Genomic DNA, 19,577 nt, shown 5'->3' with positions numbered 1-19,577 from the left:
CTCGCTCTCTATATCTTAATACAAGTCCTTATAAAGAGCTTATTATTTTTAACAGCTTCGCTACTGTTGGACGTTTTCGTGTTTGTCGGTTTTGTAAGGACATATAGTTTGGCAATTGACCTACAATTGACTGGTTGTAACAGTTTTTTACACACAAAAAAGGACGAGAATTCTAATAAGTAAGATAGCAAATATAGAAGAAAATCAAGAAAATTCACAATATTTTCCAAATAATTAACAATCGATTTTATTATATAAAATTAACCCTTACAGATCGGGGGGGGGGGATAAATCAGCCCCCCCCCCCCCTCTAGTTTTCTCAATGTCCTTTTCTTTGTAGGTAAGATAGAAGGTTGTGACTTTATGACTTTTTAAGATTAGTAATTATACGTCGGCAAGAGTTGATCTTATAAGGATATCTGGTCTGTTTGAGTCGTGGCGTCTGGTCAAAGTCGGTTAGGTGGCACCAAAGTTAGAAAAAAATCTAACAAGCATATAAGATATTACAATTTTGCCTGTTCATCCGTAGCAAATAAAATCTCAACAATTTGGTGTTTATATGTCTAGTGGTTTGCTATAATAATAAAAAGACAAAACAAATTATTTTTAACGTCATTGTTAAAAACAGAAGAAAAACATCGTTATTTTCTATAATAAAACTATTTTTCTATAGTAATTGCTGTATTATATTGTTATACTTCAAACAAAAAATAGATCCATATTCTTTACTGGTAAGTTTTCGTTTGTTGTTTTAGGTTAGGTTAAGTTACGTTACGGCACCGCAGGTATAAAACCCCTCTGGGATAGTTATAGGAAAAAAATAACCACATTTTTACTTCACATTATATCAAATTATATTAGTGCTCAAAAGGCTTTTTGAGTGAAAACATCAAATTATTCAAGCCATTTTAGTCTAAGGAACTTTGCTGTTATTTGCTCTTGTTACAGATTAAAATTAAATAATTCTTAGTTATAAGTTTTTATACTGTTTGTTTCCAAAAACTTTTCCAGCCTAATAAGAACTTTTTGGTTATGTATATCTTTTATTTTATATTTTTTAGATAACCAAACTGATACATATATGTATGTTGTTACAAAGTAGAATGATGTCCGTCCGTCTAAAAATTTAAATCTATTTATTATTCTCCTGTATTCAAAAAAATATTTAATTTATAATATTGCAAAAGAAAAAATAAATAATAAAATCTCTGTTATCAATTAATTGTTCTTAACTTTAACTATTTTACGAAGTTTGTTACTACGGGAAGCCTTAACTCTGCAATTAATCTAATTTATTTTGTAAAGCGTAACACATATTGATGTCCATGATACTGTAACGTCAGGTCCAACAATCCAAGATGAATAAGGGGATCAAATCCCTTCTTTTCTGTCCTAATACCCGAGAAACCCCTTACAGTCGGGCCCCTTGCCGCACCTTAATCAGTCGGGGGGGGGGGGGCGTTCAACGCCCCCCCCCCCTATTATCTCAGTTTCTATTAAAGCTAGAGGGCTAAAAATTTGTGCAAGTCCCCTGTGTTATGATGAATTTCCGACCTTAAGTAAGTCAAGGTCAATTTTCGCTTCCTTCACCCTTTTATTTGACAACCTTTGTTTTTAGGTCCTTTTTTACTTATAAATTTCAAACGGCTGTAATTTTTTTATTTTTGAAGCTAGAATAAAATTTTTTTTGCAGAAAATGTTTATCTTTATGTAAATTTTATATTTGAAATATCAATATATAATTTCAGCGGCCGCAGCTGTACTTGGCAGCTGCCAGCCGCCGCACTCGGCGGTCGGCGGAAAAACGGCGGCGGATCTTTATGAAATTTTAATACATTATGTAGACATGTAAGATAAGCTTAAGTTTGAAATTTGAAGTCTCTAAGTCAAAAATTGCCTTTAAAAGATTTCTTGAGACCTATGAGAAGCTACAGAGTAAAAAAAGAAGCATATCAGTTAAGCAGATACACAGAGAGATATCCTTTCACTCTATTACAATGCTTTAGCTAAGAAATATGATTTTGTCGACAATTATATTGAACAACCCAATACATGACAAACCCCCCCCCCCCCGCCCCTGTTAGTCCTCAAAGTTTTATAATAACTTTTTCTTATTTGTTGTCTTGCCAACTTTGGGGGATTGTATTTGTATTTTGATTGGTTGGTTTATTAAGTGTCCAAATGTTTCAACCACTTAATGTAATCTACAGAAAGTTTTTATGGTATAATAGCCCTGAGAAAGTACATCAATTTATCGGCCATTGACTTATTACTTTAGATCTCTAACAAATACATTTCTTAGTTGTAGAGTAGTTGTTAATTATTTGGATGCAATTGTATATATACAGACGGACGTATATACAGACAGACCATAATTGTAGAGTATCTGCCAGTCATATCGTTAGTTTCAAAAACTAATTTAAGGCTTCAAAATATTAAAATTGGTGCCAAATATTGCTAAATTCCCTAATTTTCATACTGGGGGTTAAACGTGTGAAATGAAGGGGTTAAATAGGTATATGATAAATATTGAAATAGCTATACATTTTCATACGGCCAGGATATCGTTGTAAATCACTAATTATCCCTTTCCAAAACTTAGCTAGACCGTTTAATTTTATTGGGCAATTTGAGTTTTTTAAAAAATATTGGATTTCTCAAATAAAATAGCCTGTTCATATGATCACGGAACCTTCGCATATTTCTAGCAAAAGTTTTTTTTTGTTGGCTTTTGTCTAAAGCTTAACGTTAATAAATACATAAATTTTTAAAAGCAAAAAAGAAAGATAAATATACGAATTAAACTATAAGAAGCTACCCTGTAAAGGTCAGCTAGATCAAAACAGACGCACACACGCACATTCAACATCAAAATTTGTGCCGTGTTGTTATTTTTGTTTTTTTGGTCAGTAGCTTAAGATTAAGAAATATCTGAACTAGTATCCTATTAGTATTATATAGGTTATTTTTTTCTAAATACTTACTCTTCTTATATTTATTTATCTGCGCTATTTTTATAAATCCCTTAACAGCTAGGTTGCAATAAAAATTACAGAAGTATAAACATATTTACAGTCTTTAATTGGCTGTAATTTTGATATATAGACAGACATACATACATTCCCTAGTTGTAAGGTAGCTATTATTTATTTGAATGCAATTATGGAAATACAGACAGATGGACGTACAGACAGACCCTAGTTGTAGATTATCTGCGCTACTATTTTTATATCCTTAAAATAAAGTAACAGGTTATTGTATGTCTTTGTGTGTGTACCAAAGGACCTTGCTAACCACTGAACCTAAATGGTGCTCCGTTACATGGTAGCTTCTACTAGGTCCTGGTAAGGTTTATAACTATTTTGAAGGAGGGTACCACCACCATCCCAAGAGAAATCACCCCTAGAAAATAAAAAAACTTTTTCTTTAAAAAATTGTAATTGAAAGAGGGGATTTGACTCCCCCCGCAACCTAATGGCCCCTAGATGCCTCTAGGGGCGTAGCCGCTGCTTGTATTGTATTCCATACTATAAAGTAGTAAGGTTTTTTTTGTCTCAAGCCAAAGATTACAGAAATTGCGGGTCTGAATTGGTTTTACTTATCAGGGAAGCTTTATAAACACCTTGGGATGGTTGTATGCTATTTTCCTGACATCCCCCACCCACCCTAGAGGTTAGGGGCGAAGCAAATAGCAGATTATAGGAGATCATACAGTAAAATTCTAAAATGATTAGTCCTATAAGGTCAAAAATGACGCAATGGCTAAAATGATTAGTCCGAATGCGTCGAATACGACGCACAACAATTTATCAAAAAAAAGTATGTAAACTAACTAAAATTAAAGAAAAGTTAGCAGAAACTAAAAATATATAATAAATGCTATAATTAATTATAAATAAGTATGTTTTAATTCTTTAAAAGAAAGAAGTGAGACCTGGTGTGGAAATTTTTTCCTATTTTTTCCACCTCTGCCATGAAAATATGATTTCATCTGGTCATCGAATTAAGTGAGAGCCCAAGCAATGTAGAGGACAAAACTTGAAGCTCTGTTCAGTTATTTACAAACATTTAAAAAGGACAGCATAAAAAAATAGAGTGATAGTATAGGTTTGAATTTGTGCGTCGTTTAAGACCCTATTGTCATTAAAAAAATATTTTTGCTCTTTACTTGGATGACCCTGCCAGGTTTGCTGGCATCCTGTGCCCGCCAGGATGGAGATATTCAAAAAATTTCAACTCTCAGTTATGTCTCATACCCTCACTTAAAAAGTCAAGCAGTTTGGGCTCCTTATCTTTCACACACAGAAAATGAGATAGAAAAAACCGGATGGGGGGGCGTTCAATGCCCCCCCCCCCCCCGACCGTTAAGTAACAAAATCAAGATATTCAACTTTTTAGTTGCGCGACCTTTGTCTGAAAACACCCTTCTTTTGCTATTGAAGTTACACCTCTTATATAGAAGTAGTATGTTCTGTCTTAAACGTCTTAAAGTATGACGCGGTGTGTTCCAAACTTGAACAAATCACGCAACAAATGCTGCTTGAGCTGATCTCACTAATCAAACAATTATACAACAGTTTTATTTTAAAAGTAAGATTTGATGCTATGGATTGAGTTATACTTGTTAATAATATTGAATTCAATATATATTGAAAGAGGTTTCATCAACTCAATTCAAAATCAGATTCACAAATGCCAGATACTCTGAAACTTCAGAAAAATATTTTTTAACAAGACAATTTGGCTTTAATCGATCTCTAACATATTTCAACATTATGTAGAAGAAAGGCATTTATAATAAAGAAATTGTCTAAAACTTTACAATATTCTGATATTGACATTTTCATTGATGCCTGAAAATTTTATTTTTCAGATACCATATCACTGAAAGCTTGAAATCTGATTGAAATGAAAGTTAAGTAACATTGGTTGAATAATTTATATGTAATTTTTATGTAACCCTACTTATTTTGAAACATTCATAAAAGTGAAGAATAGAGAAGTCAATATAAAAACCCGAAAAACTTAAAAACTCTTAAAGTTCTTATATTACAGTGTGTTTTTTATGAGAACTTTTTTGAAAGCAATTTTACCCCACTTATAGTTATCAGAATTTAATGATTAATGGCTTATTTTTTTTGTTTTTTATAACCATTTATAGAACATAAAAAAAATATTTCAGTTTGTATTTAAAAAGTACAGTAAAATCAAAAATTCAAAACTTAGGTGTCAACATCTAAAAATGTTTTTAGCGCATTTTTCTTAAGCTCAAATCTTCTACCCTTTGCAAGAAAAAAATTGGATTTTTAGTAGTCGACTCTGGGGGGCCAGCACTCCCTCCCTGGTTGAGATATGGCCTTCAAACTTTGATATGTTCTAGCGTTTTGCAGCCATTCTTGCAAAGGGTAGAAGATTTAAGTATGAGAAAAATGCGCTAAAACCATTTTTAGATGTTGACACCTAGGTTTTGAATTTTTGATTTTACTGCACTTTTTAAAATAAAAACTGAAATATTTTTTTGATGTTCTATAAATGGTTATAAAAAACGAAGAAAATAAGCCATTAATCATTAAATTCTGATAACTATAAGTGGGGTAAAATTGCTTTCAAAAAAGTTCTCATAAAAAACACACTGTATATTGATTCTGATTAACTTAATGATAATGTTGCGAAATAGATTAATTGTATCTAAAATTTCACCAACCGCCGAACCTATATGGTTCTCCATTACAGTTTAGCTTCTCAAAGGTCCTTGAAAGGTTTATAACTATTTTGGGATAGAGTACAACCAACATATCTAGCTATTTTTTTAAATTTCAAAATTCAAATCTTCCCTGATCAAGTATTATCAAATACATAAAAAAATGAAAATAAAAAAAAGAAGAAAAACTCAAATCAAATAAAAGACATATCTTCTTCTTATTTTCTGATAGTTTTTGGCTGAAAATCAAATTATCTAACCAAACTAAAATTTAGTGTTTCTTTAAAACAGATAAAGTTGCACAACAGTTATTATATACTAACTGTGCAAATCACATAAAAACCACAAACTAACTTTTTGATGCTTCTTTAGGAATGGTTCGGTTTATTAATGGTAAGGATATGCCGTTTGAATAAAACCACACAAGGATGGGCGGTATTGTAGGGTTAGAGCACCCACAGGGGATACAATATTTTTTAGATTGAATATATGAAAAGGGGGAGGGTTTATTAATGGGTATGAGTAAAATCACTAAACTAGCGATTTATATCCTTAAAAAATAGCCTGAAAATAGCACAGAACCAAAAAAGACCAGCCCAATCAGTTTAGCAATTACAAAGTTTTTTAGTTCAGACAGATTGACAGACATATTTGAATTAATTGGCACAAAAGGCAAAATTTTGACTTTCTGTAAGAAACACTTTCTTGAAATAACAGACCAATTTCTTTTTGTCCGCTCCTATTTGACATACTTATTTTTTGTTTGCTCAAAAATATTTCTTCCCAACTTTCTACCTATAATTCAAATTTATGATATAGTCTTTAAGTTTTTTAATCATTTTACAATTCATAATATGTTATTTCGAATAATAAACTGCAAAATCTACATATTTATCTCTTTACATGTAGTTTTCTTTCATGTAATCGCAAATCAATCTATTTTTCTATCTAACTGATTTCTCTCTATGTGACATACTTATCTTTTGTTTTGTTGGAATTGAAATTGTGGGCTCTATACTTTTTATACACAATTGTTTTTGCAAGTGTCCATGGATTTTTTTTAATTGATTTTTTTTGCAGCTTCTCTACTAAAATACAAACAAGAATAAGACTTACCATTGCCAGCCTCGCATTTATAAACTCCTTCGTGCAGAGGTTCAACTTTGTGGATGACGTGGGTATGTGGATCTCCAGATTTGGCCGTCTACAAATAAAAAAAAAACATCAAACATCAAAAAACCTATCTGTATATATATGAGTAATGTTGATGGCTGAGGGGAGATGGCGTTGTCAACACACTCTTGATGAATATGAAATACCTAATAGGTCGGTTTTGCACCCTCTGCCTCTAACGTATCAGTCGGTTTATATTTAATCTTTATTAAGATGTTGATTTAAAAACTTTGGATACTTTGATTGGTTGTTTCAAACTACCAGTGTTCTGACTTTTTAACTCATAATTTAATCTAAAGTAGCATTTCAAGTAGGAAAAAATTGTAAAAAGTAATAATGAAAATATCATATTATATCCACGAGAATACAAACAAACTGCCTATGAAATATTGGGAAATGTAAAAGAAAAGAAAATATTCCATACAATTAATTGGTTTTGGTATATGTAGAAATATGCATTTTCGGGTAAAACATTAAATGTTTAGAAAAAGAGTTTGTTCCTATTTTTAAAAGCGAAGCTTTTTTATAATTAAGGTCGGTCCGTCCGTCGGTCCGTACGTCCGTCCGTAACGGATAGCTTTTTTCGTTAATTTAGGCATGTTAGAATTGTCCTATCGATTTCAAATTTTGCATGGTGATTCCTGCAGTAGTTAGGTACGATTTAGAAAGCGTAGCAACTCTATAATTATTACCAAAATGTCCGTACGTCCATTTTAAACATGATGATTTTTTTACTTTTTTAACAACAAATTTTGATGTAATCTAATCATCCGATTGATCTAATTTGTATACTGGTTCCTGGGACAACAAAATACAATATTATAAGCGAAGCAACTCTATAATTATGTCCTAAAAATGTCAGTATGTCCATAAACATTATTCTGTATCAAGCATTTTTTCAACAAATTTACTTACAATTTTGCATCGACTCTTATACATTTATATTCTGATTATATTCACTATACAAGTGTTAATGTCCGTTTGTCCTACCGTTTCAGTGCTTCGCTTTTATGGATGTTGTCATCCTTGTATATTTAAAACTAATCTTAGTCTTAGCAGCTCAGTTTTTGGAAAAGGGGATGATTATAAGGAAGGAGGGAGGCAATTACGTTCAAGCTTTTTGATTTTTTTTTTGGGGGGGGGGGAGGGGGAAATTGAAAAAAAAATTGGGGGGTTAATTTGGGTGGGGAAATCTTAATATCATATAGACAAGGACGTCCAAACTTTTTTTATTTGTAGGGGATAATAATTTAAAATTTAAATTACCTCCATATTAATAAGGGGGGGGGGGGGACGTCCATGGAGGGAGGACAAGTCCAGATTTTTTTTAAAGTTATAAAATTGCTTCAAATATACCAAAAAAATAATAGCACTCTCAATATGAAACTTACCTATACATTACTCCCTGAGAGCAAAACATAGCAATCATAAATTGTGTAATGTAAAGATTAAGTGTCATACTTACAGAATAATTAATAATGTATTGTCAGTCTTTTTTTCCCTCATAACAAGATTAACAAGTTCCTACAACTCTTTTTTATTAAATATACATGTAAACAGCCTCCAAATATGAATTATTTGTGTCTCTTATTACTTATAAAAATTTCATGTTTTTCTTTCAAAAGCCTTAGTTTTGAAATGATTTATATATTTTTTTTTTAAACCAGGCATTTTAAGGGAATAACTATTTATTTGATAATTGATGTATATACATTTTAGGACATACAAATAATTTTTTTTAGTGTTTAATTGAATCCGTTTTGTATTATTATCCAGTGGTTATATAAAAACATAATTTCAGTGCAGATTTTTTTTCTTTTAAGAATTAAATGCAATGGAAGATAATTTAAAAGTTTGGACAGTCCACTTAAATCTTTTCTTTCTGCACTTCAAACAATAGATTTATAGTTTAGACATATTTTAAGTATTTTAAGTTGGGAAGATTTCAATCATTCAGGTTTTTTGATTTACAAACCTGTCTGTCACTTTAAATCAAATTTAAAAGATTAAAAATTATTTGCTTTCCTTTTCAAACTTCACATAGCATTATTGGTATCAAATTTTTGTTAATATATTAGGATAAGACTGTAGCTCATAATGCCAGTTATATAACATTATAATCATATTATGACAGTCAATCATATTATAACAGTCAGGCTTTTTTTGAACCTAATTGTAAACATTACTAAAATGTCAATAAAATAATGATAAACCAATAATTTCCATCTATGACCACTTTTACCCATCTTAATTGTAAATCCCTTTTTTACTTTGGATTTGACTGTCTATTTTTGTAACTCCTTATTATATTCAAGTATTGATCTTTTTTATTCTTTTGCCATAGTTTTGCAGAAAATCAGATAAATTGTTATAAATTTGATGCAGCCACTTTAAAGAATTTCTGCACGCTGTCACAATTTATTAGAATTAATAAATTCATTGACAGTACAAGGTCTCAAAACAAAAAGATCATTAAATAAAGTCTTTTGCAATATAAGTATTAAAAAAGAATCATATTAGGTAGTTATTTTACAACTGAATTTTTATTTAATTCCTGTATGTCGATTTTTGTAAAAATTAATTATTTTAGAGGACTAAAGCTTAAAAAAGTCAATTGTTGTTGATTTGTTCATATCTTTTAATAAGTATCACTCAATACTTTTAATTGTATTTAGGTTTTGATTAATATTTAAAGAGGTTTCCTAGTTTATTTCATATTTAATTATCTAAATAAAGTTTTTACCAGTTTTTTTTAAAGTTTATGAATGTTTAATCAAGGAAGTGAATTAATTGTGAATATTTTGTTTAATTTTCTAGATTTGTGTGGTTTAAATCTTTAACATAGAAATCTGTCTAAATAGAAGGTCATTTAGGTAGCTTTCAATAGGTTGATATAAATTGTTTTCAATTATTTTTTTTTTAATTGGCTTTTAGGTTAGATTGTTCTAGATTTATTCTTTCTTTCAAATGTTGTTAAGAAAATATGGAGGAATTGCTTTTTCATTCACAGTGTTGGTTTATATAACTTAGTTTTGATGTCTTCTTGATGAAAAATAGTAATATTTTTGTTTATAAGGAACCTCCCTGCCAAATTTCTCACAAACCCTTCATATCAGACTACAATTCTACTGTTTACTTCTATGTAAATGTTGTGTTTGCTCTAGAAATTTGAAAACTTTAACATCAAACTTGTAGATCTAGTAGTCACACACAAGTATGCAAATTCTCAAGTGGGAAGGACAGGGCCAAACAGGGACTTTTTTGGAGGGTTTGTTGATTTTTTAACCAGTTTTACAAAATTTTGGGATACCAGCTATCAATCTGTATCAAATATCATTGTTTATAATGTTGAGAAATGTTTCACTTCCATCTGTATTAGGATCATCTCTAAGGGTGCCTGTACCAGCTGTATTTGGTCTAGTACCAAGGGCAGATCTAATGATTATTTTGTATTTTATTTATTTACATTTTTTGTGAACAAATAAAAAAAATAAGCCTACTTTTTAAGAAATGTATTTTAAATTTCAATACAATAATGTTTTACTATTTTAGGCAAATTGAAATAATATAATGTGACCATTTTTTTATGATTTTATTCCATAGAATTGTACTTGTCTAAATCAAATGAAACTACATCGAACTGTTTACAGTTTGTATGAATGAATTCAGAAAAATATCATAAAATGATTGGCTACCAAAGAAAATAAATTAAACAACTTCCAGTTTGTTTATCTTTTACACAATCTTAATATATCCTTTTGCAGTTAATTTTTTTAATCAATTTACATAATACTTATTTGAAATGACAATTTGCATAATTCCATGAATCACAAAATTTTGATATTTTGACATTGAACGTTTTGCAATTTTGATATATTTGATAAAACTATAGATTTGAAAAAAAATAGTCTGGCTTCCTTCTCAGTATTATGCTCTTGATATAAAACAAACCAAATAAGTTTATTTTTAAGGGTTCTTTCATTTTTGGATAGGTTAAAATTAATTTTTGTATAACTGAGCCCTCTATCTTGCCAACCAACCGTCTCTATATGGTAAGCTGTTAAATATCCAAATATTATTCAATTCTATAAAGATCATCTTCCTTGACTTTCATTTTGATTATATTTGCATTAATATTATATCTAAAAACCTATTAAAAATCTATTTATGTGTAATAAATTTACATATACATGTTCTAGATTACCTCCATGATACACTCTAAAGTAAATAATTGTCCTAACTTGTGATGTTTTGGCTCATAACTTGACAATTCATACAATATTACCAATATATTTTTTAGCAACTTATAAAAGTGGGTTTTACAAATTTATAAAAGGAATCATCTTTTTCTTAGCCATTAGCATTACTCAAGTCCTGTTATTCAAATTTGATGTATGTTTAAAAAAAGGAATAAAGAAATGTTCATATTAAATCTTATTTTAATTGAATTTTAATAAATCTTACTTCCAATAATGTCAAGTAATATAATTCAAAGTTTTAAATTTAAATTTTTTTCTTTGAGTAAAGGGTAGAGATTTATTTATAATCTTGCATCTTTGTTCTTACTTTAATGACATCTTTATCTATAATACAAAGTAGCTTGATGTCTATCCGTCTGTAGCTTAAGATCTCGGTAACCACTGAACCGATCGGATTGTACTCTTCAGAGTATATACCTATTGGTCCTGTGGTGGTTTTAAGCTATTTTCTTGGGAGGTAGGACACCCCCAACCCCCCCAAAAATGAAATTTCCTCCCCCTCAAAAAAAAAAAAAATTGGGGGGGGAGTATGGTTTGGGGCACCAGAATTTTTTTTTTTTTTTTTTTAAAGGCGAGGGGCGAAGCCGCTAGTTATTTATATCATAAAGTAGTGCTATAAGTTACATGATATACACACCAATGACTTGGCTATGCATTACTACTCTGCACTTGTGTAAATCATATTTGTTTCATTTTTTATTCATGCTCAGGAGTAGGCATACAGTTAGGTTCAATTCTTAAAATTAATCAGTTTTCTAGAGGTTTAATCCTTACAAAAATGTTAACTAGATGTATTGGTGTGTAAAACTAAAGGTTCAATTTTTCCATTACATTATATTAATGCATACATGTTTTGTCTAAATCCATCATCCACTAAAAACAATTTATAACGTTATGTTAAAGTATTTAAATGATTTAAAATTTATGTATTGTCTTTATAATTCTTTCTCCTAATAACTAATAATTCTAAAAGTTAGTATGAGTAAATGTAATGTCTAACTCAGTTATCACATTGACATTTGATTATGATTCTTAAAAATACACTGGACGTACATTTAGATGTATGTGTTTATGAAAAATGCCTTTTCATATTAACTTAAAATTATATTCTCGAATGTAAAGCTGTAAACAATATTACATTTAAGGTTCAGTCTGATTTGTTTACAAAACTCATTACAAGTCATTTAGTGAGAGGAGAGAATGAAGATGAAAATGCACATTGCTTTTAAGGTTCAGGATAATTTGTTCACAAAAGCGTTTAAGGTAATTTTTAAGGATCGAGGTTCAGCAAGAGAAAAGCTTGGCAATCAAGATTAATGAAAAAGACAGAAACTTGGCCTACAATAAGAGTTGTCCTAACATAAGAATAAACAGAGTTAGATACATGCATAGATAGATAGATAAAAGAATCACAAAAAAACGTAGTTTTATTTATAATGAATTATGTACAGAAAAAACAACATAATTGTTAAGAGTAGAACAGAGATGACAACTTTATAAGAAAATCTGTGGTGTTATTGTATTAACATAAAACTTTAGTCATAACATATTGTATTAACATATCCATTATACAGAAAGCGATTGAGTATTTAACAATGTTTTTGTATTGCAGAAATTTTTATCCATATAAAATCCAAATAATAGATTAAAAGCATACAAGCGAACATCAAATATTATTGAGTAACTAATTAACCTATAATTAAAATAAAACTTACCTTTATTTTGTTATAAGTGCCATTTAGCATACCATGATACCAGTTAATAAAGGAAACCATACACTTATTCATCGCAATCTAAATAGGTAAGTAAGGTAAATAGATAGATAGATAATCATTTCACCAAGTACATAGAGTAGTAGATATACGTATAGAAGTAAATTAGATACATAACCGTTTAATGAATTTGATAAAGTTAGATAAATTACACATAATTCTATGACAAAAATCAGCCCTAGAAAAAATCAACTCCATTCCCTAAATAATTTTCTACTTTTTTGTTTTTAAAATTGACATCTAAAGTGGTTGGTCGACCCCTACCTTGTCTTTTAAACGCCCGTAGAGGCCTCTAGGGGCGTTTTCGCGATTATATAGACAGTTATATTTGATATCTAAATGAATATCTAATCAAATTCCTAGATAATATAATACAAAACGATAAGAGAAAATAAATAGATACTTAGTATGTGGTTGTATCTTTTAGTTGTTTAATTTTATTTAGTACATACCTATAGATTCGCATTTTGATACATAGTATTATCTGTTATTATAGTAGATAGATAGATAGATTATAAGAAAATAGATAGATATATCATTGCAAGAACAAAGAAATAAAAATAATTTATTTCTTTTTCAGTGTACTCTTATGTAATAATTTTGTCAAAAAAAATCAATTAATTTAATTTTTACTCTTTTTCTTTTCTTTTTATGTCCTCTTGAAATAATCATGTAGCATGAAACAGAAGTATCGGTCTATCCGTTAGGGTTGGTGGATATTTCGGTATTATCCGCTTAGAATTTTTTTTTCAATTTTGAAAATTTGAGTACCTCCCTCCCCCCTTCCCAAAAAAAGCGAACTATGAACTCTGGCCGCAGTGCTCGGCTCCCTAGCCTGCCTAGCCGCAGCGCTCGGCCTGCCTAGCCGCAGCGATCGGCCCCCTTGCCTGCCTAACCGCAGCGCTCGGCTTCCTAGCCTAAAACCTAACCTAAAATAGTTGTTCGTCGTTGTCGGGGAGGGGGGGGGGGGTGGTACTCAAGAGGATAACGCCGATATTTCGTATAAATTTAAAATCTCGTATGATGATTACTGTAACAATGATGTATAATATATAATTAATTTCATAATCATTTTTATAGATATATTATTTAAATTTTTAATTTGTTACTTTGTCTAAGCTTTTTACTATTTTTATAGACTTAATTTTTTTTAAATTGTTGATTCCTAAGATGATTTTTTAGGGTAAATTTCTCATTATAACATCTTAAAATCAAAATACGACCTTATAAAGCAACCTGTATTTTATGTAATCTGTAAGAAACATTAATGATTTCAAATAAAACGTTCAATGCTTTATAAGTAAGTCATAAGTCTTTACTATTAGAACTACACTCAAGAATGCAGCATTTAAGTTATTAATAATAAATAAATAAAATATTTAAATCATTTAATCTTTTTGACAGCTTCATGCCTCGCTCCAATCAAAACGGAAATATCCTTCATTGGATTTAAAAAAAAAATAAAGCAAAAAGTTATGGGGCATAATTTTATTTTTATTATAAGCTATCCAAGAAGTTCAAAGTATTTACCTATTCGTTTTATCATGAATTTATAAGAAGTTTACTTTTGTTCTGTTTAAAATGGATATGTAGTTATGTGCTATCAAGTACAAACATTCTACATTTATATTTCTGTAAAAGTTGGAAGAAGGTGGCAGATATTAGGAGTTAGACTACTTCTAAACTTATTCATATTTATATACTGTGGCTAGGCGCATCCAAGCTTTTTATAGGATAAAATGAGTTGTTTCCATTTTTGATTGGGAAAAAACACCCCTTTACTTCCCCCCAACCCCTATTGACGTCTATAACAAGGGCCAAAAAAGTGAAGTTAAGTGGGGAGGGATTAACAAAAAAAGGTTTCTGTATCATTTTAAAGCCAATCTATAATCATATTCTCTATTTCACCATCTAGACAACTATCAAATGTGATTTTAAAGTCAATATGACATAAATTAATTAATCTTATATAACTAATTAGTAACAATAAAGAAATAAATGTATGACCTTTTCTCGTATTCATTCGAATCCGGTGTACAGGAACCGGTTCTCATCAATACGAAAAAACTATGTCTAGCATCGTATTATAAACCGCTTTCTACGAATATAGAAATGTACAATCAGAAGATTAAAACCATTTTTTTAGCCCATGCCTTCGGCACCTCGGGGCTAAAAAAAACGGGTTTATTCTAATAATTGTACATTCTATATCCGCGGAAAGCGGTTTATAATACGATGAAAGAAATAACTATTCTTGATTATTTCTATAGCATACTTGTCTTTTTTAATCAAAGGGCATAACATTTTCTTGGTAACTATGTAAAAATAATCTAGCATTTGTTGTATCTTTCTAGCTCTCTTACTAATTGTGTACCTGTCCAGTAATCTTACCTGGCATCTGAACTCTGCCTGTTCTCCAGGTCTGACCGTCTGATTCATCATGGCATTTAAGATCTCGGGAGGGCCGCAAGTGTCAACTATAATATAGATAGATGAATATACAGATAGCTTAATAGTTAAATTTATGAGTGACTAAAAAGATAGTTTTATCTATTAAAGCATTAAAATACTTTTAAAAATTGGCAATTAAATTACACTTAAACTGAAAATCCAAATCCTTATCATAAAGTACCAGGATGTGCGTTTGTCTGTCTGTTTGTACAAAATTATCTCGCTAACCGCTGAACCGATCGGGTTCTCCTTAACAGGATAGTTCCTAGGAAGACTTATAACTATTTTGAGGGAGGGAACCACCACCCTTTAAAGAAAAATTGTCCCTAGAAAAAAATTACTCGCCCAAAATTAAATTTTTTTTTAACTAAAATTAAAAATAGTGGGGAGGAGCAACCCCCCCCCCCCCCCCCAAAAAAAAAAAGATTTTTTTTTTACTTTTTCTTTTAATATCTAATTAATAAATTAGGTTATCAAATTCGACTCTCCCCTCCTCAAGTGCCCCTAGAGGCCTCTAGGGGGGCTTTTAATGGGTTAAGTTAGGTTTACTAAGGATTATGAGAGCTGAACAAAGTCGGTACCTCAAAGGTTAGGGCAGCTAATGCTTTAGCCCCTAAGAGGTCATCGCGTTGGCTCGATGGATCAAAAAATTAAAACCCTTTTTCTAACACATATAATGACAAACGGTACAATCATGTTTGTCCTAATGGATTGGATCAAAAAAAGATTTTCATTTAACAGTTTGTAATCCTTGGATATTATTAGATGCCAAGTCTCATTTTATTCTATAAACTAGGCTTAAAGAATAGGATGAATTGAGTAAAAAATAAATTTCCATGTATTTTTTTTTCTTAGACTTCTTTTTAGTAAATGTAAATAATTAGTTATGTCATTTTTATTTGTAAATATCTCAAGTATTGGACTTCGCTTTTATGGATGTTAAACTTTATATTATTGATTTTTCTTAATTTAGAATTAATTTAACTAAAGATTAAAGAGTAGCTTTTCTACAACGGAGGTAAATACTTACATTTCAGCATTGTCTCTAATATATTTGTGCTGGAAGCTCTGGCAAGCAGACAGCTTTTCAAGAATATGATAAAATACACACGTAGTAGCGTTGACAGGTACATCTTGAGGCTAAAAAATTTTACAAATGAAAGAAAATACTTACGTTGCCATATTGTTTGGAATATATTTGTGCTGGAAGCCTTAGCGAGTAGACAACTTTTCAAGAATATGATAACATAGACACGTAGTAGCGTTGACAGGTACATCTTGAGACTAAAAAATGTATTATAATAATAAAATTTTCTTTACAGGACGCCCCAACCCTTTTTTTAAAAGTGTATTGAAACAAAAATTTAAGTCACTTTTTCGTTTATTTAGGCTAGGTTATATTGGGTATTGGGTAGCCCCGCAAGGTTAGGGCACAGTAAGTATAGACCCCACAAGGTTAGATATAAGAAAACAATACTTTCTTATTTTCCTATTTCTTATTTTCTTATGTTATGGTAGTTTGATTTAAGTGTTTCGAAATTCGATCCCTGCTATTTAAATTAGTGTATGTGGGATGTTAAATTAGTTAAGTTTCAATCCTAGGCCTTAAAAAAGAACTATGATTATGTATTTTTTTCTCTTTAAATATCCTGAAACATTTATATTGTTACATGTCCATAAACTATTTTTTTCTCATTTAGTTATATTTAGGTACAGCCTACTACCAAAGAGAGAGGGGACATTGGGCTGTTTATCCTACCAGACCCCAAAAATTTATAACATTTTTGGGGATTTTTATTGAATTTTAAATGGTTGATTAATTAAGTTGAGTCTCCAAACATTTCAAACACTGATTGAAATCTACAAAATGGTTAATTTTGGGTATTTTACAGCATATTGTCTTATCCCTTTAGATCCCTGGCCTACTACACTGAATGTCAGAGTGTATAAGATGTAAGACAGAGAGAATATTGTAATATTGTGAGGGTCAATGTTGAGTTGAATACATTAACCAAAATATTGGGTAGTTTCTCTGATAAATTAAAATGTGCCCCAACATCTTCATGTTTAAGGTTTAATATGCCATTTAGTTTATCTTATTTAGATTCAAACTCTAGAATTTATAATAATAATTGTTAACTTAACACTAAGTTACAGTAAAATCAAATAATCTGTTAAATCTCAAGAACAGTATAATAATACACATTTTTTAAAATTCAAGTCATTGAAAAAATGGCCTATTTTGCATCGATCAAACATCTCTTTCGATTTAAAAATAATATGCTTTAATGAATTATTTTTTTCTATGTTATTTAAGTAGCTAAAAAAGAATTTTTCAAAAGTTATGCACACAAAATCTCGTGGGTCAAATCATTGATGTTGGATACTTTTTTTTCAAGATTGACAACTTCCCCTTGGAGGAAATTCTCAATGTTCAACACAAATTTTATAAATTTTGGATCATTTTATGCAATTTCCGAAGAATTCTTTCAACCAAACTGGAAATAAATGTGAATGCGGGATTTAAATATGTTTAAAATATATATATTACTCTGTGCTTGTGGACAAATAAAGTTTAATGTGGTTATTATATAACAAAGTACAATATTGTACTCTTTTTGAGGCTGAATCATATTACATTCAGTCATTTTTAAATTTTACAAGAATTTTTCCCATTCAAGAAATAATAAAATTAGTGTTCAAATGCAACCTAAAACTAACATAAGATTTTCAGAAATCTTTGGAGAAATAGTTGCTTAAACATTTGCTTTGAAGATTAATATTTTAAGCCAAAATCTTTGCTATGGATAAGTGTTTTAATTTTGTGTAACAACATACTTTAACTTTATTTATGCACAAATACAGCGTGGTATATATATCAGTATATATTTGGTGCATTTATATAATCACACTCCATTTAACATATGTTTTTTCATCTAGTTTGAGAAATATATTTTAGTTCTTAAATTTAGTTTTAACTCTTAAAGATAAGGGGGTTGGGGTGCAATATGAAATATGTTATTGAGGATTAATTGATAATTTAGATGAATGGATATGGAATATGTGGATATTGTTGTCATTTTTGGTTGCTAATAGTCCTGATATATTGGTTAATGGGTTCCTCCATGCTTAGGGGAGGTGAATGAATAGTCATAAAAGGGGTGGGTATCATTATATTAGCCAGCTGGGAGAAAAACTTCATCAGGGTATTCTAGAATCTTTAAAAATATTCATTTATTCTATATCCATTGTTGGATGATAAGATAAAAGATAGATGGAAGGAAAGTGCAGGTAGATGGATAGAAAGTACAGATGGATAGATAGAAAGAACAGATAGATGGATGGAAAGTACAGATTAATGGATAGAAAGTGCAGATAGATGGAGAGAAAGTACAGATAGATAGATAGAAAGAGATAGATGGATAGAAAGTAGAGACAGATGGATAGAAAATACAGATAGTTAGATGGATAGATAGAACATATATATGTATATAAAGTACAGATAGATGGATAGAAAGTACAGATAGATGGATAGAAAGTACAGATAGATGATTAGAAAGTACAGATAGATGGATGGAAAGTACAGATTGATAGAAAGAAAGTGCAGATAGATGGAGAGAAAGTACAGATAGATAGATAGAAAGAGATAGATGGATAGAAAGTAGAGACAGATGGATAGAAAATACAGATAGTTAGATGGATAGATAGAACATATATATGTATATAAAGTACAGATAGATGGATAGAAAGTGCAGATAGATGGATTAGTACATATAGATGGATAGAAATTGCAGATAGATGGATAGAAAATACAGATAGATGGATTAGTACAGATAGATGGATAAGTACATATAGATGGATAGAAAATTCAGATAGATGGATTACCTACCTGAGTATAATAAGACTAACTTAAGCTTGTTATCTATTGGGTGTTGAGGAAGGAAAAAACTAACTTTCACAAAGTTTTTATCAACTCGGCATTTTCATTTTTATATATGTCTGACTCGAACATTTTTTTCTGAAAATTTTAAGGTGTAAGTATCTTAACATTTTATCATGATTTTTAAAAATTTCATCTATGCATTAAGACTAACAATATTATTTTTTCCGATAATTTTTGCATATAATTGTAATTTACACTGTTTGCTCTATGTAAAAACTATAAATTTATATAATTATCATTATAAGTTAGAACAAAAAGATTTTTTGAAATATTCAAAA

General features: G+C 30.0%; 1 protein-coding gene across 2 annotated transcripts in view; it reads right to left on the bottom strand.

Annotated features, from left to right (window-relative positions):
- The window catches only part of LOC145318549 (striated muscle preferentially expressed protein kinase-like), a 29,521-nt gene extending 10,145 nt beyond the window's left edge, over positions 1 to 19,376 (bottom strand). The window contains exons 1-5 of one of the 2 annotated variants that reach the window (XM_080159898.1): positions 19,246 to 19,376; positions 16,531 to 16,640; positions 15,297 to 15,382; positions 12,849 to 12,926; positions 6,818 to 6,905 (exon numbers count right to left, since the gene is read on the bottom strand). In XM_080159898.1, the coding sequence (XP_080016024.1) occupies positions 6,818 to 6,905; positions 12,849 to 12,926; positions 15,297 to 15,382; positions 16,531 to 16,633 (355 nt within the window). In that variant the 5' untranslated portion in view covers positions 16,634 to 16,640; positions 19,246 to 19,376. Of the gene's footprint in view, positions 1 to 6,817; positions 6,906 to 12,848; positions 12,927 to 15,296; positions 15,383 to 16,386; positions 16,497 to 16,530; positions 16,641 to 19,245 lie in introns of both variants that reach the window. The other variant, XM_080159899.1, reaches the window with a different exon arrangement.
- Between the last annotated feature and the right edge of the window lie 201 nt (positions 19,377 to 19,577).

Source organism: Acartia tonsa, chromosome 5 (genome assembly GCF_053477335.1).
Source record: "Acartia tonsa isolate MP-2025a chromosome 5, ASM5347733v1, whole genome shotgun sequence".
Lineage (NCBI taxonomy): Eukaryota > Metazoa > Arthropoda > Copepoda > Calanoida > Acartiidae > Acartia > Acartia tonsa.
This window is presented reverse-complemented; position numbering and strand designations above follow the sequence as displayed.